The 26,645-nt window shown below is 41.8% G+C and overlaps 2 protein-coding genes across 2 annotated transcripts; both read right to left on the bottom strand.

Moving 5' to 3' along the window:
• Window positions 1-4,905: 4,905 nt before the first annotated feature.
• Window positions 4,906-13,073, bottom strand: Fam9a (family with sequence similarity 9 member A). Its single transcript, XM_057759561.1, is given in 5 exon segments — window positions 4,906-5,156; window positions 5,195-5,386; window positions 10,458-10,501; window positions 10,537-10,559; window positions 13,023-13,073. Coding segments are annotated over 5 exon segments (561 nt in total).
• A 5,446-nt stretch (window positions 13,074-18,519) lies between these two features.
• LOC130868069 (nucleoside diphosphate kinase B-like) lies at window positions 18,520-18,729 on the bottom strand. Its single transcript, XM_057760302.1, has one exon. It carries the CDS (start codon window positions 18,727-18,729, stop codon window positions 18,520-18,522), a length of 210 nt encoding a protein of 69 aa, XP_057616285.1.
• Between the last annotated feature and the right edge of the window lie 7,916 nt (window positions 18,730-26,645).

The following is a 26,645-nucleotide window of genomic DNA, read 5'->3' as shown; positions in this document are numbered from 1 at the left end:
TAATCTAACTCAGAGTTTTGTGGTAGTGAGACACAATTGCTCCTGGCAATACCGCTCTATTCCTGAGAGAATGTTGAGCACCAAAGACACTCCATCTGGAGCCTTTCTTCTTGACTGAACTGGCCTTTGGGCAAAGAAATGCCCATACCTCAACCACTGACAGAAATACAGAGTATCTGTGAATGGAAAAAACAGGACTGTCATATCCTGCCAAGACAGGGTAAGATAGTTTTGACAAGTTTCTTGCCTTTGAAAATGGTATGTCAGTTATGTTAGGCCTTAGCCAAAGTTGGTTGCTTCAATGCTGCAAACGTGACCTTGGGTGATTGCCCAGGTAACTAGTTGTCTCTGTGATTTGTCGCATGTTTTGGAAGTTGTTTGATTGCACTTCCTAATTACTCAGGTAACATTATTTCCCTTCTCAGATCTTTGATGGAGTTGAAGACTATATAAATGTACTTACTTTCCACTCATGACTTGGTCAAGCTATTTATTATACAAGACCTAAGCTAGTTAGAATAGGATATTTGTAGTTATTGTATATAATTTCATAGTAGGTTTAGAACTCTCTTACTTGCCGGGCGGTGGTGGCGCATGCCTTTAATCCCAGCACTCGGGAGGCAGAGGCAGGCGGATCTCTGTGAGTTCGAGACCAGCCTGGTCTACAAGAGCTAGTTCCAGGACAGGCTCCAAAGCCACAGAGAAACCCTGTCTCGAAAAACCAAAAAAAAAAAAAAAAAAAAGAACTCTCTTACTTAAACAAAAGGGGGAGGTGTTGCGGGAGGTCCTTCTGCTCCTCCAGCCAATAACCGCTGAGATACCAGCTCATTGGGGCGTGGTCTCTCTCCCTTTAAAAAAGCGGCTACTTCCCTCCTCGCTCTCTCTTTACTTCCTGCTCCAGTTCCGGCGACTAGACTTCTTCCTGATTGCACAGAGGGCTGTTGTCTGGGATGGTGATCTGTAAGTTTTTTCCCCTTTAAATAAATACCACCCTATTAATCATAATTCCAAACTGGTGTGGGATTGTTTATGACTTATGCCTTCATTCATTGGTCAAATAAAGAAACTGTTTTTGCCTTTTGATAGGACAGCAGCATAGATAGGCAGAGTAGACTGAACAGAATGCTGGGAGAAAGAAGCAGAGTCAGGCAGACGCCATGGCTCTCCTCTCCAAGATGGATGTAGGTTAGGATCTTTCCCAGTAAGCCACCACCTCATGGTGCTACACAGATTATTAGAAATGGGTTAATCAAGATGTGAGAATTAGCTAATAAGAGGCTAGAACTAATGGGTCAGGCAGTGTTTAGATGAATACAGTTTCTGTGTAATTATTTTGGGTAAAGCTAGCTGGGCTGCAGGACACGGCCCACTTACCTCATCACTACATCCTCTTTCCTCTTTCTTCCCACCAAACCCATCCACATCCCTCTTTAGTCCTCCTCCTTCATCTTCACTCATCCTTTTTAGTCCTTCCTCCTCCCCTTTCCTCTTCCTCCTCCTTCTTCTTCCCTTGTGCTTTACTTTCCCTCCTCCCTCCTGTTCCCTGTTTCACTCATTACTCTGTTCTGCCTACTCTTCCCTCTTCCTCTCTATTCCCTCCTCTTTACTCTGTCATCATTTTCCTCTTCCATACTGCTCCCTCCCTTGTTCTTTTCCTACCCTCTCTTCTCTCTGTTTCCCTATTTATTTCTTCTTCCCTTCTCTTACCATTCCCTCCTCTTCTCTTCTCCCACCTCTTTCCTTCTTCTTCCTCCTCCATCAACTTTTCTCCTCCTTCAAATCGCTTACTCCATGTTTTCCTCCTTGCTCTTCTTCCCTGCTCACCCCTCTTCCCTCTTTCCATTTTTCTCCATGTTCCTGCTCCCTCCTTTTACATAAAATCTCCTTTCCCTCCCACCATACTTACTCCTCTTCCATTTCTCTCCTTCATTTGTCCTCTTCTCTAATTTTCCCTCTGCTGTCACCCCTCCTACCTCATCCCTCCTCCATACTGTTCTCTCTTCTTTTCTTCTCTTTCTTTCATCTTCCCTGTATTCCCATTTCCCTATTGTTCTTCCTTCATATACCTTCCATCCTTCTTCCTGTTTTCTTCTCCTTCCTACCTCCTCTTTTTCTTCCTCCTTTTCCATATTTCCTTCTTTTTCCTTATTGCATCACTTCCCTCCTTACTTCTCTTCCCTCTTTTCTGTTCCCTTTTATGCTTCCCCTTCCTCTTCACTATCCTTTCCAATCACCTCTCCTTCCTCCTCTTCCCTTTAATCCTCACCTCCCACCATTTCCCTTCTTTTTTTCTTTTTTATTCTCCCTATTTCTTTCCCCCTACTCATCCCTCTTCTTCACTCTTGCCTCCTCTTTTCCTAGATCTCTTTCCTCCTCTCTCTTATTCATTCCCTTTTCCTCATCCTGCTGGTATCTTTTATACTCCTCTTCCATCTTCTCTCCTTCCTCCTCTTCCTTCCTTATTTCTTCCTCTTCTTACCCCTTCCCTCCTCTTTCCTATTCTTTCATCCTTTCCTTCACAAACCTCCCTCCCTGCTTCCATTCCTTTATTCCTTGCCCCTCTTGCCTTCCCTTCCCTTTTCTGTCCTCTTCAGGCTGCTTCCACTTTCTTCCCTTTTCTTTCTTATTCTCCATTTTCCCTTTCACTTCTCTTTTCTTCTCCTTTCTCTTCCCTCCTACTCCTTCTTTCCTCATCTTCTTTTGTCATTTCTCTACTCTTTTCTCAAACCCATACTCTTACCTCCCCTTCCCTGCACCTTCCACTTCCCTCCTCATCCTGTCTCCTCTTTGCTTCTTCCCTTCTCTTCCCTCTTCTCTCCCTTTTAATGTTCCCTGCTTTTTCTTCCTTTTCCTCCACTCTCCTTTTCACTTCTCCCCATCTCTCCCTGTGTTCCTCTCTTCTCTTCCACCCTACTCCTTTATACTATTCTTCCCTCTTCTGTCCTCCCTCCTCTCACTTTTCTTATCTCTTCTGTCCTCTTCCCCCCTTTTCTTCCCACTTCTCCACTCTTTCCACAACCTCCTCTTCCATCATCCACTTTCCCTCCTCTAGTTTCTTTTTCATCTTCCCACCCACACTTCTTCCCTTCTCTTCCTTCTTCACTGATTTTTACTCCTTCTGCCTCTTACAATCTTCCTCCTCTTCCCTTCACCCTCATGTACCCTATTTCATCCTACTTCTCTCTATCCTTTCATCTTTTCCCTCCTCTTTCCTAGTGAATCCTCTTCCTTTCTCCCTTTTTGTTCACTGATCTTTCTTGTCTTGCTTCTCTCTTCCTTCCTCCACTTTTCTCCAATTTCTACTTCTCTGCTCTTCTTCTTTCCCTCCTCCTCACCACTCCCCATCCTTTTTTATATTTCCCTCCTTGCTACCTCTTTTTCACTCCTTTATTCTATATCCTCCGACCTCCTCTTTGTTCTTTTTTCCTCCTTTTCTTTCTCGCCTTCCTTCCCTTTCCTCTTCTGTCCTCTTCCATCTTTCCTAGTGTTTCTCTCTCCCTCCTCTGTGTTCCTTCCTCTTCTTTCTATTCATTTCCCCTCCCTCTTATTCCATATTCTCCCATCTTCTTCTATCATACCTCCTAAACTCCTGTCTCCTTCCTTCCTTACTCTGTCATTTTCCCTTTTATTCTCTCCTCTCTTTACCTTCCTCATCTATCTTCTGCCCTCTTCATTCCTCCTTCTTTCTCTCATCCCTCACTTCCCTATTGCATTTCCCTCCTCTTTTCTCTGTTTCCTCATCCCTGCACCACTATCTCTTTTACTTCATCATTTTCCCTATACTCTTCTCTTCCCTCCTCCATCTTCTTCCTCTATTTTCTTTCTTTTCACTCTCTTGCTCTTTACTCTTCCTTCTTCTTTTATTTGCCTTATTTCCTCCTTTTCCTTTCAGTCTTTTCTAACTCCAGTCCCAATAACTTCTGTCTCCTTCTTCTTCTTCCCACTTCATTCCTCTTTCTATTTATGTTTTCCTCCACTTACCTCCTCATACTTCCCTCTTTCCTGCTGGTCATTCCTCCATCCAATTCCCCTTTCCATCCTCTGTCACCTCTCCATCCTCTTCCTTCTTCCTTCCTTGTCTGTCTTAACTCCTCCATACTTTCTTCCTTTCTCCTTCATCTTCTTTTCTCCGTCCCTTCCTTTATTCCTCTTTCCCCTTCTGGCTCTTTATCCCTCATTTCTCTTATTACCTCCACTCTTCTTTCTCTTCCCTCCTCTGTCCCTTCCTTTTTCCTCCTCTTATATTTTCATTCTTCCATCTTCTTTCCTCCATCTTTTTTCCTCCTTTTTCCTTTTCACCTCTTTCTCTTTTCACTCAGCTTTTTTCTCTGTCCTTCATCCTTCCTGCTCCCTCTTTTTCTACCCTATTCCCTCCTTGTCTATCTTCCCTCTCCTCTCCTCTTCCCTTATTTTCTGTCTTCCATACTCCTTTGTCTTTATTCTTTCATTCCTCTTTTATCATACCTGTTTCTTCCTCTTTTGTCCTCCCCTACTCTTTATTCTGCTTCTTTCCTCTTTCATTTTCTTCCCTCATTTCTCCTTTTTCACCCTCTAAACATTTGCTTGTTTACTCTCTTTCCTTCTTCCTCTGTTTTATTCTTCCCATACTTCACTACTCCTTTATTTTCCGTCTTCTCCTCCCTTTTGCTTCACCTTCAATATTCTGTCTTTCTCTCTTCTTCTAATCTCTTTTCTCTTCCTGTACCTATTTTGTCTTGATCTTTTCCACTTTTTATTCATATTCCTTCTTTTTTTTCCTCCACCATGTTCTTTCCCCTTTCTCTCCACTTTTTTCCTCTGCTTTTCATTTCTGTCCTGCCTTTTATTCCTCTTCCTCCTTCCTTCCTCTCACTTTTCTTCTACCTCCCCTTTTGTTGTCCTTCCTCTTTCCTTAACTTCCTTTTTTCAACCCTCAATCCTGCATCTTCCCCTTTTCCTCTGCTCTTCACCTGTCTTTTCTTCTTCTTCTTCTTCTTCTTCTTCTTCTTCTTCTTCTTCTTCTTCTTCTTCTTCTTCTTCTTCTTCTTCCTCTTCTTCTTCTTCTTCTTCCTACTCCTCTTCCTCTTCTTCCTCCTCCCCTTCTTCTTCTTCTTCTTCTTCTTCTTCTTCTTCTTCTTCTTCTTCTTCTTCTTCTTCTTCTTCTTCTTCTTCTTCTTCTTCTTCTTCTTCTTCCTCTTCTTCTTCTTCTTCCTACTCCTCTTCTTCTTTTCTGCTACTTCTTCTTCTCATTCTCCTCCTCCCTCCTCCTCCTCCTCCTCCTCCTCCTCCTCCTCCTCCTCCTCCTCCTCCTCCTCCTCCTCCTCCTCCTCCTCCTCTTCTTCTTCTTCTTCTTCTTCTTCTTCTTCTTCTTCTTCTTCTTCTTCTTCTTCTTCTTCTTCTTCTTCTTCTACTTCTGTTTACCTAGCCAGAATTTCTATGTGTAACAACCCTGGAACCCTGGGTACCCTGAAACTTACTCAGTAGAAGAGGTTGGCCTGCCACTCAGAGATCTACCTTCCTATACCTCCATTATGCTGTGATTGAATATATGGACCATAAAACCTGGCCCTCTCCCATGTTTCTTGCCCTAGTAGACAACTTGGACTCAACACAAGACGTATTTGCAAACTATCTAAACTAAGTGGCATGATTTGTCCCTGAAAACCTCCTCTATGGTGCCTTCCCTCCTTGATAGTCTAAGCACTTAATCTGCCATAGTGTGACCTGCTCCCTACCTCTTTCTCTAGACTACCTTCTCCACATCATCCTGTAAAGCCTATTTAGAATTCACCCTTACCATAAACTCCCTTCAGAGCTCAGTCTTCACCTAACAGGTGCAGGCAAATATCTTCACAATTAGTAAAAATTCCTCTTAAGAATCATTAAAACTTTTCTATGAATGCCTGTGTATGTTTGAGGAAGCAACTGCATCTATTGTGCCTGGATGGCCTAAAAGAGTTTCTCAGATGCCCTTAGCACTGAGCTGAAGACATTGTGAACTTCAGGTTTGAGTTTGGCAGTAAACCTCTGGCCTGTGGAGGATCAGGCAGTTGTCCTAAGTGCTGAGACAGATTGTTCACCCCCATTCTCCCCTGGTCTCTCTGAAATTGTGGGCATGTTTCCCAGCCCAGTCTTGTGCAGCAGTCTCCCACCTTTCTATTGGCCTTCTGCCCTGTCTGAAATGTGTCTTCTTTTTCACCATTCATCCTGATCCTCTCAGCCTCCATTCAAACATAGGCCTCCTATCACCCTCCTTATTCTCCTACCTACATCTTCACTCTCCTTCCCTCACATATTGCTTCTCATCACCTAAACAAATGCTTGTCCTCCTGCCTAGATTCCTGTCCCTCCCAATTATCTTGCCATATATCTGAGCCATTTCTCCTGCAGAGAGCAAGCTGGGCCCATCCCATGCTCATCCCAGGTTTTTAATCACTTTGCACACAGGTATTGTTGTATTTATTCTTCTTCCTTATCTATCAACTTCATCTGTCTTTCACAACCCAGTCTATCTGGTTATGATGTTCTCTGCAGTATATATATATATATATATATATATATATATATATATATATATATATATATCTTGCCTTCCTCTCAGTCTCCTAAACTCCCTTTCAATATTTATTTGCTCTAATCTTTATGATCCTCCTCTTTGTTGTATCCTTTCCTGCTAAACTGACAAGTATGTGACCGCCTCTTCAGATTTCTGTTCCTCCCTATGCCTTCTACTCTCCCCAAAGCCTCCTGTTCTCTTGGTCCCTATCCTCCCTGCCCCTCTAAATGTTCCTAGCCTTTTTATGTTTCCACAAATTTCCTCCCTTATTCCAGTCTTTTTGCTCTTGGTGTGTATCCTGCTCTGCTAAGCAGCACTGTATCCTAGGGCAGTCTCTGAATTTTCCTCATGTGTCTACACTCATATTCAGGTTCTGTGCATCCAAACAGGCTGTCCCCAAACCTGAGACACTTCCCTCTACTCCTGGAGTATGAATTCACCCTGGCTATTCCGTCATTGTCCCAGCAATCCTCTCAAACTTCTGAGTTCCTCTGTTCTTCTAGGAGCACCTGAAGCCTCCAATCCTGTTGAGTCTCACTGTCCTCCTCAGACTCCTCCCTCCTTTCCAGTACCCATTCATAACCCTGATAAGAGGGTTTTCCCTTTACCTCGGTCTCTGATCCGAAATTCTTGGCAATTTGCCTTCCTTCAGAGCATTTGCCTTCTTCCCACAAGTTCCTGACATCTCAACCCAGATGTCAAGCTTTCAACAGTTGTCTGTACCATCCTTGGCCTTCTGACATGCCTTCTTTCTGTTCTCCATCTGTTAAATTTCAATTGGATCCTCCTGGTCTGGTATTCAGATTCCTTGGTACCCTGGTCTGCTCCAAACCCAGTGCTGTACTCTCCCCAGGAACACACTTCTCTCCTGTCCCTTCTCACATGCAGAAGTCTCCTATCCCCATCCTCAGACCTAGCATTTCCAATCTTTCCATCTTTGGCAATCACTTCCCACCTATGTCTTCTGCCCATAATATCTGCTTACCCCTTGACATCCTGCCATTTCTCTTAATTTCCAGCAATCCCACTATGTCTCCTGCCCTCCTCCCCATATCCTGTTAATCTCTTCCCCAGTCCTTCGCTTCCCCATACTTTCCTTCCTTTCTCTTTTAGGGAGTTTTAAGATATGAGCACCCTGACTGCATAAATATCTCTATGCTGAAAGGGGGCATCAGGTTTAATTATTTATAGATATAATTATATATATAAATATACAATTGTATTATATATAATTTAATCACAATTACAGGTTGTGAGCAACAATTGGTTGCTGGGAATTGAACTTAGAATCTTCAGAAGAGTAGCCAGTGCATTAACCTGCTGAGCCATCTATCTCGACCTTCTAATCTCTTATACTCATTATCCTTATGTTCTACTAGAGACTCACACTCTGCTCAAGAACATGTACCCACATTCTCAGCTGCCATCCCTCATGATATCTATCATTTCCAGTCTGCTCATTTCCCTGTGTTTCTGGGGAATTCCTGGAACCTTCTAACCTCCTCATGAGCCTTACAGAAGTCAGCCCATTGCCCATCTTTCTGACCTGACTTTGTGTATGTCCCCAGCCTTTATACTTCCTATGAACCTCTTTCCCAGAATTCTCAATTTCCAGAGCCTTTGATTCCACTCACTTGGCACACAGAGAAAACAGTTCACCTCTTCCTAGGTATTCTGCACTCTTATGATTCTGATCATTTTTGTCACCACTAACCTCTTTGTATGTCTCCTGACACTTCCATTTGTCCCTCCTCCCTAATCTCCTGTCACCTCCAACATCTTGCCCTCAGCACTATCTACTTTCCACCCCATCCTTCCAATCCCTCCAATCTACCTGTATCCTCACCCCTGAAGTGTCTGGCCTCTTCTCCCCACCTCTACCTTGGTCCCGAGCTTCCTGCTCTCTTCCTTAACTTACTGTTGTTCTGCTGACATTATACGCTTTCAGTGTGCCTTTTTCTCTCCTCTTCTTCATCTACATTCTCTTCTCCTGTATTCTTTCCCAGTGATCTACCATCACCCTCACCATCTCTCCCTCCTCTTTAGTCAACTCTACATACATTAAATATCCTATAGCTTTCCAAACTCACCTCAGGCTCCTTTTTGTTTTTTTTTTTAATATTTATTTATTTATTTATTAAGTATACAATATTCTGTCTGTGTGTATGCCTGCAGGCCAGAAGAGGGCACCAGACCACATTACAGATGGTTGTGAGCCCCCATGTGGTTGCTGGGAATTGAACTCAGGACCTTTGGAAGAGCAGGCAGTGCTCTTAACCTCTGAGCCATCTCTCCAGCCCCTCAGGCTCCTTTTTGTTTTGTCACTAGGGTTCTGCACTTCTGCCCACTCATGGACTCTTCTGAATACTCAAGTCCTTTTCATTCTTCTGCTTTTCTTTAATTCTCCAATGTTTGCTTGCATTTTCTGCTCTGTCACCTTTTTCATCCTACTTCCTAGTCTCTCTAGTATTATCTTTTCCCCTCATCATTTTATCCCCCACACATCTACTGCCTATCTCCCAATTTTCATACCCTTCTTTAAGCATGTTGCCTTTCTCCTCGGCTTCCTATCCCTGCTCTGCTGTCTTCCTTCCTTGATACTCTTCCCCTGCTTTTTTATCCATTTCTCTTCTTCCATTGAATCTCTCATTTTCTCTTCACCCCTCCTTGATCCTCCATTTATCCTTTTTCCTCTTCCCTATTGCTTCATCTCCCTTCCATCATTTCTATCCTTTCTTTTCTTCCCTAATATTTCCTTCTCCTTTACCCCTCCTCACTCCTCTTCCCTCACTTCTATGTCCTCCATGACTCTCCTTTGTCCTATCCCCTTCTTTCTCTTTCCTCCTTCCTTCTTCCTTCTCTAATATTTCTATGCTGTCTGCTTATACCCTCTTCTATCCTTATCTCACCATCTTCATCTTTGCTACTACCTCCTCTGCCTGCCTCTTCTCTATTTCTTCTTTTTTTCACCCTTCTTACACCCATTCCACCTTCTTTCTTCTTCCCTTTATTATTTCCTGTTCTTATTGCCATCTCCCTCCTCTTCCCTCCTTCCTCTACTTTCCTCCTCCCTATTACCTTAACTTCCTAATTTTCTCTTTTCTCCTTCCTTCTATACTTTCCCTACCATTTCTCAAATCCCCTTTCCTCATCTTCTATTCTCTCTTCTCCTCTCCTCTCCTCTCCTCTCCTCTCCTCTCCTCTCCTCTCCTCTCCTCTCCTCTTCTATTCCTTCCCTGCCTTCGAATTTCCTCCCCCCTCATCTTTTCTCTTACATTCTTCCACTTATGCACCTTCCTACAATTCCTTTTTTCCTCCATTTCTCTCTTCTCTCCTCTTCCCACAAACATTTTCCACATTCCTCTTTGGTCTTCTTTTCCTCCTTCATTCATTCTTCCTAGTCTTCCTCCATCCTCTTTCCTCCTCCCTCTTCCTGCCACCTTCTTCTTTCCTTTTCCCTCCTGTTTCCTCTTCTCTCCTGTGATTTCAATTTCCTTCTTCCATGATTTTCTTTTGTCCTCCTCCTCCCTTCCTCCCTCCTCCATAATTTACTCCGCTCTATTCAACCTTTTTCTTGTATTTGTATTGTTCCCTTTCCATCCCTTTTTCTTAGTGAAATCCCTCTTCCTTGCAGTCACCTTTCTCCCCTTTCCTCTAAATTGTGCCTTCCTCTTCCATACTCCCTTCCCTGACTACCGCTGACTACTTCTCTATTCTTGCCTCTTTCCTTCTTCTCCCTCCTCTTCCCTTTTCCTTTCTACCTGCTCTTTATTGCTCTTCCATCCCTTATCCTATTTCCTTCTCTGTCTCCTTCTTCCTTACTCATATTTCCTCTTCTCTCCTGTTAGGTCATCTTCTTTCTTCCCTACTCATTCTCTGTTTCTCATTTTCAATCATTCTTCTCATTACTTCCTCCCTCTACTTTCATCAACCTTCTCCCTCCTCCTCCACAATCTTTCCTCCTCCCTAGACCATCCTCTTCCTTCATATCTCCTTATAACTCCTTTATCTTTTTGTCCCTCACCTTCATCCAATTTCCTCTTCCCTTCACTCCCACCCTTTTCTGTCCTTCATCTGCCTCTTTTTTCCTTCCTTCTGTTTTTCTGAAAACTTCTTCCTTCTTCCCTCCTCTCTCTTCTTCTCTCCTGAATATTCCTTCCTCTCCAACACTCCTCTCCTCCCCCTCTTCCCTAAGCTTGCCTCTTCCCTCCTCCCTTCTATTCCCTAACCCCTTTCCTCTCCTCTTCCCACTTTCCCCCTTCACTCATTCTCCTTACTTTCCCTCTGTTCTCCCTTTTTTATTCTCTCCTTCCACTTCTTCCATCTTCCTTCCTCTACAGCCCTCTTTCCTCTTCCCCCTTACTTGCTCATCTTCCCTCCTCCCTTCTCATATGTCCTCCCCTTTCTCCTTTCCCCCTCTTTGCACATCTTCTGTTCTCTATCTATTTTCCCCTCCCTCATCATCCTTCCTTTCTTTTGACCATCTCTATTTGTCCCTCCTCTAACCTTCTTATTCCTTTCTCAACTTCCCTCCATCCTCTTTCCTCTTAATATTTCTTTTCCACTTTCTTCCCTTCTGCTTTCTCTTCCCTATTGCCTCCTCTACCTGATTTTTTTCTACAATTTCTTCTTCTTCCTTCCTTTTCCATATTCTTTCCTCTTCCCTCCTCTCCTGTCTTCTGCCATCTTCCCCCTCCCCAATTCAATCCTCTCTCCACTATTGTCTTCTCTCCCTCTCCCTCCTCCTTATACTTTTCTCTTCCCTTTATGCTCCTACCTGCTTTCTCCTCCATTCTCTCCCTCTCTCTTGTTTCTATTCCATGTACCATCCCCCAATACCCTCCTTCCTTGTCTTCCGTCCTACCTTTCCTTTCTCAATCATCTTCCCTTCTATTGCTTTTTACATCCAATTTCTGCTTCTCTCTTCAGTCATCCAAACTATTTTCTCCTCCCACTTCAGCCCTCCTCCCTACACTTCTGTCCTTTCTTGTATTCCATCCTCTTCTCTTGCCTTCCCTCTTTCTTACTCTACCCTCTTTCATCATCCTACACTTCCATACCCTTCTTGCTGCCTCTTCTCTCCTCTATCCTTTCCTGTTATTCCTTCTTCCCCTCCACACCTCCCTTCTCTTCCTTCTACTGCCTCTTTGCCTTTCACTCTTTTTTCCTCTTCTTTTTTCCAACTTCTTCCCTTTCCTTGACTTCATCTTCTTTCTTCTCCTCTTAATGCTTCCTCTTCTTTCCTCTTTCCTTGTCTCTCTTCCATCATCATTCCCGTCGCCACTCAACACTTCTATTCTCTTGCCTCTTCATGTCTTCTCTCCCCCATCCTTTAGCCTCCTCTATTTTATCTCTCTGCAGCTCCACTTTCTTTCCCTCCTCCTTTCAATTTCCTTTTTACCCTCTTTTCTTTTCACTTGTCGCTATACTTTCCATCTCTTTGCTCTTCCCTATACTCTATTTTCATTCCTTTTCACCCTGCGTTTCTGTTCATTCCTCATCTCTCCTCTTCCCTCATCCTTCCCCTTACTATTTGGTCCTATTATCTCCCTTCTCTTTCAATTCCATTATCTTCCACTTTTTTCTCCTCTCCTCTTCTCACATTTTTCTTTTTCTCTTATTCCCTTCTCAATCTTCCTCCAACCTATACTCTCCTTTTCCTTTCCTTTTTTCTCTTTTCTCTCATCTTACCTCCCTCCTCTTTCTGCTAATTTCCTCCTTGTCCCTCTTCCCATATCCCTCCTCTTCCCCTTACTTCTTCCATCCTCATCCTTCCTGATTCTTCCCTCCACTTTCCTTCACTCTCCCCTCCTCTTTCCTCTTCCCATTTGTTCCCAATACCATTCTTCATCTTCCTGTTCTCTATTTCTTTCCCTTGTCTTCTTTCCTCACTCTTGTTTCCTTCCAAACTCCTTTTTCCTCCACACTCCATTACACTCTTCTCTCTTATTCAGAACTCCTCCTACTTTATGCTTCCTTCCTCCTCACTCATCCTCCAGCCACTTTTATCTGCTTTCCTTTTCTTTCTACCTATTCCTGCCTCCTTCCACTTCTTTGTCTTCTCTCCTCTCTTCATCTTCTTCCATTTATCTTCCTTATTGCTTGCTACCCTCCCCTATTCCCTCATCTTCTGCTTGCCTCCCTCATTCTCTTCCCTCATCCTCCTTACCACTATCTATTACCTCATCTCTTCTCCATTCACTTTAAATCCTTTAACTTTTCTGCCCTCCTCCCTTCTCCTTCCTATTCCATTTTCTCTCCCCTTTTCTCTTTTCCCTTCCAGTTTCCCTTTATTTCCCTTCTCCTTTCCATTTCTACTTCTCTACCCTTCCTACTTCTTTCCACTTCTCTTTTTATAATGACTTCTTCATTTCCTGCCCTCTAAATCCCTCTTCCATTCTTACTACTCTTCAACCCTGTATTCTCTCATTTCTCCCCTTAGCTCTTCTTTCCTCAACTCTCCCTTCCCTCTTCCTTCTTTCTTCTTCTCTCCATTTCTCACCTCCTTCTTCTCCCTTAATCACTCCTCTTCCTGCATCCTCCTTCTCTTCCCTCCACCCTCCTTTTCTCTCCTCTCTTCATTCCTTTCCCTTCACTTCCTTTCTCTCTCCTCTTGTCCTTTCTCTTTATTATCTTTTAGACTTTCTTTACTGATTCCCACTCCTTTTTCTTCCATTCTCACTCCTCTTCCCCTTTCCTTTCTTACAGCCAACCCTAATCTTCCATCTGCTCTTTTATTTCCTCCTCAATCTGCATCCCACTTCTTCCTCCCCCTTGTCTATTCCTTCATCTTCATTCACCCTCTTGTTTCCTCTTCCCTTCTCTTGTCCCATTCTTTTCTATTCCCACTTCTTCCTGCTTCTTTTCCTCTGCCTCATTCTTGTTCCCTTCTGTTCCCTCCCTCTCTATTTCCTCTTATTCCTTCATCTTCACTCTTCACTGCACTCCTCTTCCCTCCTCTTTTCTCCTCCCTCTTCCTCCTCTTATTTCAGCTTCCCTCTTTACTCTTCTTCCCTCTCTTTTCTCTTTGTATTCTTTCATCTTGCCTTTTCTTCTCTCTACTACCATCTATTTTCCATGTTCCAGTTCTTCATTCAACCATCCTCTTCCCTCTATTCACTTCCCTTTCCCCTGGACTTCTCCTCTTCCTACTTTTCTATACTCTCTCCTTCTAAATTCTTTTCCATTTTCTTTCCTCTTTTCTGCTCCTCCTTTGTATTCTTCCCTCCTATTCCTTCTTTTATTCTTCTCTTACCTCCTCTTATTTCCTTCCTTGTATCTCTTACTTAATATTCTCTGTAGGCCCTATTATCTATTCTTTTCTCTTCCCTACTCTTTGACATCCCTCCTCTTCCCTCCTTTCTCCCATTTCTCTTCTTTTCTTCATCACTTTCATACTTCTTTTCTCTTACCTCTTCTATACTTTTCTCTACTCCTCTTCCTCCTCATCTCTCTTACAATCTCATTCCTTTTTCTATTCTCTCCACTTCTGCCCTCTTACTTGTTCAATCTGCTTATTCTTCCTCTTTCCTCCTGCTAACACATCTCCATGCTTCCTCTTACCATATTTCTCTTCTCTATTCCTTTCTCTTACCTTCACCCAACCCTTTCTCATCTCTTTTTCCTTTGCTTTCCTCCTCCATCCACTTCCTTCCTCTTTCCCCTCCATTCTCTTTGTTCTCTTTACTCTTGCTCCTTTTTCCATGTTCCCTCATTTTTGTCCCTTCCATGTGATACATCCTCCTCATCTCCATCCTTCTACATATTTCTTCCTAATCTACACACCTCTCTCCTCCATCCTACTTTCTCCTGATCCCTATACCCTCAACTTCCTTCTCTTTTTTTATTTTCTCACCTCTTCCTGATTCCTTTTCATTCTTCCTCTAATCTATTTCCTACTCTTTTGATCTTTCTCCTCCTGCTTCCTTTCTCCCTCCTATCCACCCCTCTCTTCTTATTTTCCCTACATATTCTTTGCTTCTTCTTTCCTTCCATTTCCATCCTCCATTATCTTCAGTCTTCTCTCTTTTCTCCTCTTCCATATTACCTCCTTCATATTCTCCCCTCCTTCCTCTACTTCTTTTTCCTTTTCTCTACCTTCCCATATTCCCTCCATTCTATTTCTTCCTCCTTCCCTTTCCCTCCTCTTCACTACTCTCTCCACTTCCCTATCTGACTCACTTCCCTTCTCTCTTCTATTCCTTCCTCATACCTCTTCCCTCCATCTACCTCAGTTTTTACTTTTCATCCCTCTTCCCTACTATTTTTCCCTATTCTTTCCTCCTGCCCTTTCTACTCCTGACTCCTGTTCCATCCTCGCTCCTCCCTTGTACCACCTCGTCCTCCCTAAAATTTCCCTTTCCCTCTTACCTCCTCTTTCCTCATATGTCACTTTCCCTCCTCCCTCCCATTCCCTCTTACCTTTTCTTTTCTCTCCCCTTCTCCCTTCTCTTATCTCATCCCCTTCCATCTTCCCTCGCATTTCTTTCCCCTTCCTCTTCCCTCATACTTCCCTTCCACACTTTCTTCTACTTCCTTCTTCCCCCATCTTTCACAATTCTCTTGTTTTCTCTTGCCTCCTTTTTCAACCACATTCCTGTTACCTCCTCCCACTACTTCAGTCTTCCATTTTCCCATCTTCCTCCTTCTTCTCCTTTTCTTTCCCTTTGTTTCCCACTTCCCTTTTCTTCTAACTTTCTCCTTCCCTGATCTTCCCTCATGTTTCTTCTTCAATCACTCTCAGCACTCTACTCTGCCAGCCTCTGTCCTCATCACTTCTCCCTCCACTTGCCTTTTTTGCTCCTCTTTTCTCTCCCTACTCTTTCCTCTTGCTCTTCCCTCCTTTTCCTCTTCTCAAGACTTCCATTCTTCATCCTTCCTTTTCTCGCTTATTTCCTCCCTCCCATTATTTCTTCCTTTCTCTTGCCTATTTCCTTCTCTCCCCTCATTTCCACTTTAATATTTTCCATCTTTCATCTTCTTATCTCAACTTTCCTCTTCCCTCATATTCCCTCCACTTTTCTCTTTTTCCACCCTTTCCCTTTTCCCTTCTCTTCCCTATGCCATCAGGTTCTCTCCTTTTCCCTCTCAACCTCTTTCCCTATCAATTTACTTACTCCTTTACCATTCTCTTCCATATTTCAAACTCTTCATCCTTTCTCTTCTCCCTTCCTTCTCAAATCTTTTGCTCTACTCACCTCTCTCCTATTCCCTAATCAGTCCTGTTCCCTTCTCCATTCCCTTCTTTCTTATCTTCTTTTCGTTTTTCCTCCTCTTCTTTCCTCTAGCTTCCTCCCTCCTCATTACTCTTCCTTTTCCCACTCCTTCACACTTCTCTCTGCTTAGTCAGTCCTACTCTTATCTCATGCCTCTTTTCCCTTGCTCTTTCATCCTCCCTCCTTGTCCCTCTTGCTTTCTTTTCCCTCTGACCTTTTCATTCATATTTAGTCCTCTACTATACTCTTCTCTCCTTTTTCTGTTTTCCACTCCTCTGCTATTCATACCTCAATACACTTCCCTCCCCTCCTTCTCTCTCCTTTTATTCTTTTCCCTCTTCTCTGCTCTTTGCTCCCCCCAATACTTCCCTTATCATTCCTCTTACTTCATTTTTCTCTTTTCTATTGCCTCCTCCCTCCCTTTCTCTTTGCCACCTCTTCCCGCTTTTGCCCTCCCTCTTTCTTCTTCCATCCTCTTTACCCATTGTTATTTTTCTTTCTTCTTTCCTCTTCCCTTGTAGACACTTTTATATTAACTTCTTCTTCCCTCCACTTCCAAAATCATTCTTTCCTCCTCTTGCTTTTCCTCCTCCCTCACTGTTCAACTCCCCTTTTCTTTTCTTTCTTTCATCCTCTACTATCCTCTTCTCCTTCACCACTCTACCTCCCTCTTCCATCCTCTTTCCTTCTTTTTCCTCCTTGTTCTTCTTATCCCCTCTTTCTTCTTTTCTTCTATTCATTCCTTACCTCCTCTTTCCCCTTTCCATCCTTACTCCACTCCTCATTTCCCTCCCTTATCATCTATTCTACACTCTTCCCTTGACTCTCTTCTCTTTCTCCTCATCTTCTACCCTCCTTTCCTTTTTCCTACTTTTCCCTTATGTCCCACTTTCTTTTATAGTCCTCTTTCATCCTATTCTGCACCTTCCACTCTCCCCTCTATTCGCCCCTTCCTCCCATTCCCTAACCTTCCTCATCCCTACACTTTCCTTCTCATTTCCCTTCAATCTTCACTGCTCTTTCTGTATCACTCCCTTTCCTCTTCTTGCAGTATCCCTCCTTCTTCCCCCTTTCCCTTATCATCCCTATTCTCCCTTTTTCTCTTCTTCAGTCATCTTCCCATTACTTCCTCTATTCTCCTCTTTCCTTTACTACCCATTTCTAACTATTTTCCAGTCCCCTTCTCTTTTATTCTCCCCCACCTTTCCTCTTCCATTCTCTTACCTCCTCCTTTCTCTTTATACTATTCTGCACTTCCTAGTTCCTTCCACTATTCTCTTCTTCCTATCTATAGCTTTCCTTTTCCTTCTCTTACTTCTTCCCTCCTCATGCCTTCTCACTCCCCTTCTCTAATATTTCTTCTTACCTTCTCTTCCATTCCAATCTCTAGTAGCTCCCACTTCCTTTTCCTTCATCTTCTATCCCTGCCCTGTCGTCTTTCCTCTATTGCCTCTGCCTTCTTCATCCCTTGTTCCTTATTCCTGTTTCTACCAAATTCTCTCAGATTCCCTCATACCCTCCTTTCCCTCATCCTTTATTGCACATTCTTTGCTTCACATTCCTCTATCATCTACTTCTCTCCTTTCTTCCCTTGCCTCTTTCATTCTCTTCCCTCCTCTTTCCTGTACTTAATCTTTCCACTTTTTTTCATGTCCTAATTCCCCACGCTCCAAATTTACTCAGGATATCTTGTCTTTCTACTTCCTGGGTAAATTAGATCTATGTAAGTCTCTCCTAGTGTCCTCATTATTGTCTAAATTCTCTGGGATTGTAGTTTGATGCCTGGTTTTCTTTGCTTTATATTTAAAAGTCACCTATGAGTGAGTATATGCAATAATTGTCTTTCTGTGTCTGGGTTACGTCACTCAAAATAATGTTTTCTAGCTCTGTACATTTGTCTGCAAAACTCAATATATCGATAATTTTTCTACTGTATAGTACTCCATTGTGTAAAAGTATCACAGTTTCCTTATCCATTCTTCAGTCTAGGGGCATTTAGTTTGTTCCCAGATTCTAGCAATAACAAACAATGCTGCTATGAACATAACTGAGCACATGTCCTTGTGGCACGATTGAGCATACTTTGGATATATACCAAAAAGTGTTACTACTGGGTCACAAGGAAGGTTGCTTCCTAATTTTCTGAGAAATTGCCACACTGACATCCAAAGGGGCTGTACCAGTTTGCATTTCCACCAGAGATGCAGAAGTGTTCCCTTTTCCCTACAACTTCTTCAGCATAAGTTGTCATCAGGGTTTTTGATCCTGGTCATTCTTACAGGTATGACATGGAATCTCAGAGTTGTTTTAATTTGCATTTCTCTGGTGACTAAGGATGTTGAACATTTCCTTAAGTGTCTTTTAGCCATTTTAGATTCCTCTGTTTTGAGTTCTCTGTTTAGGTCTGTACTCCATTTTTTTTTCAGTTCCAAAGTCTTTACTGTTTTAGAAAAGATGATTCATTCTCTGGAATGAAGAGTTGTGCCCAAGGATCCATCAGTAATGCGAGAACTATCCATCTCTACTCATATACCCAGTCATGAGCACAAGATTTGTAGTCAACCAATTCTTCAGGCCTAAACCATAGACTGATCTCTTTCTCTGCTCTTTGCACTGAATCACTGCCATGAATGATGTTCCTGCCAACTTGAATGCAAAAATCCTCTCGAATGGTGCCTGGATGAGAATCAGCTGGATTGGTCTCTCTCGGCATCATTCGGCCTGTCCTCAACACATTGAGCCCCTCCCAGACCATGGCCACACAGGCCCCTAGTTCATGTACTTCACCAGCCCTGGGAATAAATAACGGTCTTTCAGGTCAATGTAGTGCTGCTTCAGGTATTCCTCAGAAGCCCAAAGGAACTTCCTGGCCACCAGGTGGAACCCCTTCTGCTCGAAGCGCTTGATGATCTCTCCTGCCAGGCCATGCTGCACGCCATCTGGCTTGATGGCAATGAAGGTACGCTCGAAGTTGGCCATGCTATGAAAGTTAGTTAGCTGGACGGCTTGTGTGGGCAATGAGCGATGGGAAGAAAGAGCAGCTGTACTCCATTTTTATTGGATTATTTGCTCTTTTGATAACCAATTTCTTGAGATCTTTGTGTATTTTGGAGATCAGATCTCTGTCTGATGTGGGGTTAGTGAAGATGTTTTCCCATTCTGTAGGCTGTTTTTTTTTCTTGTTGACTGTATCCTTTACTTTACAGAAACTTTTCTGTTTCAGATGGTCCCATTTATTAATTGTTTTTCACAGTGTCTTGTTGCTGCGATTATATTTAAGAATTGGTCTCCTGTGCCAATGCGTTCAAATGTACTTCCCACTTTGTCTTCTAAAACATTCAGTGTGGCTGAAAGTAAGAAACAAGTGGGTGAAATAGGGAGGGGAGCAGAGAAAACTGTAGATCTCAATAAAAAATAATAAAACAGAAGGAGAGACATGGGGAGATAGAAAGATTGAAGTAGAGAAAGTAAGGAAGATGACCAAGGGAAAGAACCAAAGGAAGGATAAATATAGAGTAAGAGAGTGGATTGGAAAGGGAAGAGAAATGAAGAGGAAGAAAATAAGAGGCAGGACAAGAGGAGAAAAGAGGAAGATTTGGGAAGAAGGCAGAAGTAGAAAAACAGATGAGAGGGTAGGGAAATGATAGATTAGTGAGGAGTAGGGAAGACAAAAAGGAGAGCAGAAGAAAACTAGGGAAGACAGGAGAAAAGGAAGAGAAGGGAAGAGTAGTGTAATGCAGTGGAAAGAGGAGGCAATAAGGGTAATATGGACAGAAGCAGCAATGGGAACAAAGGAAAGGAAGAAAAAGAGGGAGGAAGAAGATGTGGGAAGAGGAAAAATGAGAGGAGATTAAGGATAAGGGGAAGCATGGAGAAGAGGGAAAAGTAATGCAAAATGAAAAGGGATGAAGAAAGAAAATGGAAGAGCAGTAAGGATTAAGAAAGAGGAAAGAGAGAGGAAGAGTATAGAAGAGAAAAAAGAAAGGAAGAATAAATAAGAGGAAGTAGAAATAGTATAGAATAGAAAAGAAGGAAGAGAAGAGAGGAGGGTATTAGAAGGGGCAAAAGGAAGAGGGAGGATAGGAAAGAAGAAGTGAGGCAAAGATGGATTCTGGTAAGAGAATCAATGAGGGAAGAGGAAAAAAGAAGAGTTAAGGGGATAGAAAAGGAAAGAGGAGTGAAGTGGAAAGAAGATAGAAAATAGGATGGAGGAGAGAGATAAGAGGACAGAAAAAAGAAAAGAATGAAGAAAACAGGGAAGATGGGGATGAGAGAGCAGAGAGGAGAAAACGAGAGGAAAAAGCATAAATGGCAAAGGAAGAAGGCAGAGGAAAGAGAAAGGATGAAGGGAAAGAAGGTAAGATGAAAGATAATATGGAAACATGAGGGAAGAGTAAAGAGGATGTAAGAAGTAGAATGCGAGAAGAAAAAGGTAGAGTGAAAAGGATGGATATTTAAGTGGAAACAAGAGTGGGATAGAAGGGGAGAAAATAAAGACAAGGAAATGGGGTGCAAGTGACTAGAATAGCAAGAAGAAAGAAGGGGAAGAGGAGAGAGTGAAGAGAAGGGAAAATAGAACAGGAGGTAATAGGGATATGGGAAAGAAAAGAAGAGGGAAGAGAAAAGACAATGGAAGAAGAAGGTAGAATAAAGGAAAGAGGAGGCAGGAAGAGAAGGAAAAAGAAAAGAAGGAAAGGAAAGAAAGAAGGAAGTGGGAAGATGAGAAAATGAAGGGAAGAGGAGAGACCAGGGAGTGGGGACAGGAGGGAAGAGGAACAAGAAAGAAAGAATCAAGATGAGAAAGTTGGGAACCTGAGAAAAGAGGGTGGAAGAGGGAAGATAGGAGGAAATAGGAAAGAGTAGTGGAGATGTAGAGTTAAGAGGGAAGTGGAGGAAAGAGGGAAAAGGGGTAAGTGGGAAGAGGAGGTATGTGGAGAGAAGGGAAAAGGAGGTAAAAGTGAAAAGGAGGGGAAAGGTGGAACTGGGCAAGACAAGACAGGAGAGGAGAGTGGAGAAGAGGAGGAAAGAGGAAGATAAATGGAAGAGGATATGAGAGGGAGGAATCTCTTTTGTGAGTTTGTTTCTTCTTCTTTTAAAGTTTTCCAATGTTCTGTTAATTCACTAATGTGAGCTTTTTCCAGCTTGTGTATGTAGGCATTTAGTGCTATAAACTTTTCTCTTAACACTGCTTTCATTGTGTCCCATAAATTTGGGAATGTTGTGTGATAATTTTCATTGAGCTTTTGGAAGTCTTTAATTTTTCTCTTTATTTCATCCTTGACCACCATAGATGATTCACATGAGCATTGTTTAATTTCCATGTGTTTGTGCGATTTCTGGAAATAGTATTGCTGTTAACTTCTAGTTTCAACCATAATGATCTGATAAGGTACATTGGGTTATTCCAATTTTTCTGTGTTTGTTGAGGTTTGTTCTGTTACTAAGTATGTGGTCAATTTTGGAAAACGTTCCATAAGGTGCTGAGAAGAAGGTATATTCTTTTTTGTTTATATGGAATATTCTATAGATTTCTGTTAAGTTCATTTGAGTCATAACATTTGTTGGTTCCCTTATTTCTCTGTTCATTTTTTGTTTGAATGAGTTGTCTAGTGGTGAGAGTTGACTGGTAAAGTCTCCCACTATTAGTGTATGAGATTTAATGTATGACTTAAGCTTCAGAAGTGTTTCTTTTACATACGAGGGTGCCCTTGTATTTGGGGCATAGATTTTCAGTATTGAGATTTCATCTTGATGAATTTTTCCTGTGACTATTATGAAATGTCCTTCTTTGTCTCTTTTGACTGATTTTAATTTGATGTCTATTTTGTTAGATATTAGGAGAGCTACACTCATTTGTTTCTTATGTCCATTTGATTGGAATATTTTTCCCAACCCTTTACTCTGAGACGATGTCTGTCTTTGAGATTGAAAAGTGTTTCTTGTATGCAGAAAAAGGATGGATTCTGTTTTTGTATCCAATCTGTTAGCCTTTGTCTTTTTATAGGTGAGTTGGGCCCATTTATATTAAGGGATATTAATGATCAGTGATTACGATATCCTATTAATTTAGTTTTCATTGTTGATGATGTTAATTTGTGCGTTTTTCCCTTATTTTGGATTTGCTGCTTTGAGACCACCAATTGTCTGTGCTTTTGTTGATGAAGCCAACTTCGATGAATTGGAGTTTTCCTTCTAGTATTTTGTATAGGACTGAGTTTGTGGCTAGGTATTGGCTAAATCTGTTTTTGTCGTGGAATAACTTGTTTTGGCCTTCCATGGTAATTGAAAGTTTTGCTGGGTATAGTAGTCTTGGCTGGCATGCATTGTCTCTTAATGGCTGCATAATTCTTGACCATGAATTCTGGTTTTCATTGTCTCCAATGAGAAGTCAGATGTAATGCTAATAGGTTTACCTTTATATGTTACTTGACCTTTTTCCTTTGCAGCTCTTAATATTTTTTTTTACTTTGTATGTTTACTGTTTTGATTATTATGTGGTAAGGAGACTTTTTTTTTGATCCAGTCTATTTGGTGTTCAGTAAGCTTATTCTATCTTCATAGGCATGTCTTTCTTTAGATTGAGAAAGTTTTCTTCTATGATTTTGTTAAATATATTTTCTATGCATTTCAGTTTCACTTCTTCTCCTTCTATAGCTATTATTGTTAGGTTTGGCCTTTTCATGGTGTCCCATATTTTCTGGATATTTTGTGTTACACTTTTGTTTGATTTAATGTTTTCTTTGACTGACTAATCTGTTCTCTCTATTGTATCTTCAGCACTTGAGATTCTCTCTTCCATCTCTTGTATTCTGCTGTTCATGCTTACATTTGTGGTTCCTGATCATTTTCTCATGATTTCTGTTTTGATAATTCCCTCGGCTTGGGTTTCCTTTATTGTCTCTAGTTCAGTTTTCAAGTCTTGAATAGTTTCCTTCATATGTTTGATTTGTTTCTTGGTTTTCTTTAAGGGATTTGATGATGTCTTTAAATTGTTATTTATCTTTTCCTCCATTTTTTTCAGGGAATTTCTCATTTCTTCTTTAAGAGTTTCAAATATTCTCCTGAAGGTATATTTTAGGTAATTTTCTTCTGCTTCATCTATATTTGGTTGTTCAATTCTTGCTGTTTTAGGGTCTTAAGGTTTTAGTGGTGTCGCATTGCTTTTTGTGGTGTTGCATGTTTTCTTACCTTTTTTACTTTTTTATTAATTTTTTGAGTTCTACATTTTTCTCAACTCCCCACCCTGCCAATGTCCTCACCCTTTTCAACACTCTCCAAAGGTTCCCATGTTCCCAATTTACTCAGGGGATCTTGTCTTTTTCTACTTTCAACTTCCCATGTAGATTAGATATATGTCAGTCTCTCGTAGTGTCCACATTGTTGTCTAAGTTCTCTGGGATTGTGGTTTGACAGCTAGATTTCTTTGGTTTATATTTAAAAATCACCTATGAGTGAGTACATGTGATAATTGCCTTTCTGAGTCTGGGTTACCTCACTCAAAATAATGTTTTCTAGCTCCATACATTTGCCAGCAATCTTCAAGATGTCATTATATTTCTGCTGTGTAGTACTCCATTGTATAAATGTACCACATTTTCCTTAGCCATTCTTCAGTCAAGGGGCATTTAGGTTGTTTCCAGGTTCTGGCAATGACAAGCAAAGCTACTATGAACATAGGTGAGCACATGTCTTTGTGGCCTGATTGGATATCCTTTGGATATATACCCAAAAGTGTTATTACTGGATCTTGAGGGAGGTTGTTTCTTAATTTTCTGAGGAATCGCCACACTGACATCCAAAGGGGTTGTACCAGCTTGCATTCCATACTACCAATGCAGAAGTGTAACCTTTTCCCCATAGCCTCTCCAGCATAAGTTGTCATCAGTGCTTTTGATCTTGGGCATTCTTACAGGTATAAGATTGAATCTCAGAGTTGTTTTGATTGGCATTTCTCTGATGACTAAGGATGTTGAACATTACCTTAAGTGTCTTTCAGCCATTTTAGATTCTTCTGTTTTGAGTTCCATTATTAAGTCTGTACTCCATTTTTATTGGATTATTTGTTCTTTTGATGACCAATTTCTGGAGTTCTTTGTGTATTTTGGAGATCAGACCTCTGTCTGATGTGGGGTTAATGAAGATCTTTCCTCATTCTGTAGCCTGTCATCTTGTCTTGTTGACTGTGTCCTTTGCTTTACAAAAGCTTTTCAGTTTCAGGAGGTCCCATTTATTAATTGTTTCTCTTAGTGTCTATGCTGCTGGGGTTATATTTAGGAAATGGTCTCCTGTGTCAATGCATTCAAGTATACTCCAACTTTGTCTTCTATAAGGTTCAGTGTGGCCAGCTTTATGTTGAGGTCTTTGATCCATTTGGACTCGAGTTTTGTGCATGGTGGTAGATATGGGTCTATTTTCATTCTTCTACATGTTGATTTTCAGTTATGGCAGCACCACTTGTTAAATATGCTTTCTTTTTTTCATGTGATATTTTTTGCTTCATCATCTTTTCTTCTACTAGGTGTTGCTCAGGCTGTCAGTGATTCTGTTGATCAATATCTTCTAGGTGTCAATGAATCCAAGGATCAGATGGGTTTTCCTCATGGGTACAGTTAGTGCCACGGTTCCTGTTATTGCTCTGGTCACTCTGTGTTCCTGGATGTTGCTCAGCACTCCCAAATTTTGCTCCACTCACTTGGAGTTTGCTATCTTAGGCCTGTTCTAGCCTAGGTTGTTGGCTTTGACCTGTTTCTGTAAATCCTTGTCTGTATTTGCTCTTGTAGAGGTCCTTAAATTAGAGTTGGTCCTACAAAGGTCTCTGAATCCTGTCTACTCCTTTGGAGTTCTCAGGCTCAGGTGCACCCAGACCTACAGAGGATCTGGCTTAGGCTTACACCCTCAGAGGTCGCAGACTCATGCTCATACCCACAGAAATTTCTTGTTCCTGTCTATTCCCTTTGAAGTACCAGAACAACACCAAGAAACACAGAGGTCCTGGATCAAGCCTACTGCACTCTGAGGTCTTAGACTCATGCCTTGCACCTCAGAGATCTCTGGTTCCTGCCCACGCCCTTAGAGGTCCCAGATTCATGCCAAGACCCACAGAGGACTGGTTCAGACCTAGTTCCTCAGAAGTCCTAGGCTGACTCCCAGACTCACAGTTTTCCTGGCTTAGTTCTACTCCCTTGAAGGTCTCAGATTAATGCCTGGACCCTCACTGATCTCTATCTCTGTCTCTCTTAGTCAGCAGTTGCTCCCCTGTACCTGTTCCTGTAGAGTTCCCTGTCTCAGGTCTACTCTGGCCCAGGTTGCTGGCTCAATGCTGATCTGCTGATGTCCCTGAAGTAGATTTTCTACCCCTCCTGTGGAGCTTGCTTCCTCAGTCCCACTCTGGCTTAGGTCCCCTCCTTCCTCTCTTTATATAAACCCTCATTTCCCTTTCAAACTCTTATTTCCTCCTCCATTCAGCCTCCATCCTACCTCTACTCTCCTTCCTTCCTATCTTCTCTTCTCTTATCTTTCCTTTTCTGTCCTCCCTCTTTCCTCTTTTTTTCACTGTTTAAGGAATTTTTATTAAAGCAAGAATTTTATAATCCAAATTATGTTTCCTTGCTTAGTTATCAGTTCTGCTACTTAAAACAGAACTGACATCCCAAGCTATTCCATGGTAAAGAATTACAAAATTACAAAAAGTAATGCTTTAAATTCTTGTACTTTGCTGAAAATTCTTTTCCCAGGGTCTATAAAACATTAATTTGTTTTTATATTACACTATTTTTTAATATTTTTGTTGTTTTCCCTCTTCCATGCTGTCCTCTTTTCTTCCTTTTCTTTCCTCTACTTCCATCCTCATTCTCTTACTTCCTCTTTTCTCCTCTCTCCTTTCTGTTACACTCACCTTCTGACCTCCTCTTTTCTTCCAGCCTTTCCCTGTTCCTTCTCTTACTTACATTCTTCTCCCTTCTCTTCCTTGCCCTTCCCATTTTTTTCTCTTCCTGCCTCCTATCCTTCCTCCTTTCCCTCCAGTTCTCTCTTTTCTTCTCTTCCCATCTTCCTTTTTCTTATTCTTTATTTCTTATCATTTTTCTTACTCATCCCTCCTCTTCACTATTCCCACATCTCTTCCTATGGCTCTTCACTCCTCCCCCTCTATCTTCCTTTTCCCTCATTCTGCAAGTATTCTGTACTTTACTCTTCTCTCATCTTTTCATTCTCCACTTCCCACCCTATTCTTTCCTTTTTCTTGCCCCATCCCTTCTCTTCCCTATAGCCTCACCTTTCTCATTCCTTCCTCTTTTCTCTTCACAATACCCCCTCCATGATTTTATCCTCTTACATCCTTGTTTTTTATTGATTTTTTGAGCTCTACATTTTTCTCTGCTCCTCTCCCTAGCTCTCCCCTCTACTTCAACCCTCTCCCAAAGTCCCCATGCTCCAAATTTACTCAGGAGATCTTGCCTTTTTCTATTTCCCACATAGATTATATCTATGTGTGTCTCTCTTAGGGTCCTCATTACCACCTCTTCCCTTTTCTGTCCTCCTCAGTCTTCTTCCATTTTCTTCCCTATCTCCCATTTCTTTCCTCTTTTGTCTTGCCCCTTTCCCTCTTCTCTTTTCATTTCTCTTTTCTTTGCCCTCTTTTCCCCTCCCACTCACTCTTCCCTGATCTTCCTTTGTCCTTTCTCTTCTCTCCTCTTTTATCCATCCCATCCTCTTTCATCCCATTTCTTCTGCCTTCCTCTTTCTTCCAACTTTTTTCCTCCTTGTTCCTTCTTCTCCTTTCTTTCCTCTTTGATAGAGGAGGGTCATCTGTCTATTTGTTACTTTCATTAGTTAATAAACTGCCTTGGCTTTTTTGATAGGGCAGAATTTAGATAGGTGGAATAGACAGAACAGAA

Source organism: Chionomys nivalis, chromosome X (genome assembly GCF_950005125.1).
Source record: "Chionomys nivalis chromosome X, mChiNiv1.1, whole genome shotgun sequence".
In the NCBI taxonomy this organism is placed as follows: domain Eukaryota; kingdom Metazoa; phylum Chordata; class Mammalia; order Rodentia; family Cricetidae; genus Chionomys; species Chionomys nivalis.
This window is presented reverse-complemented; position numbering and strand designations above follow the sequence as displayed.

Bases quoted from the DNA above. Each gene is read 5' to 3' on its own strand.
- LOC130868069 (XM_057760302.1), bottom strand. From the start codon at position 18,729: ATGGCCAACTTCGAGCGTACCTTCATTGCCATCAAGCCAGATGGCGTG.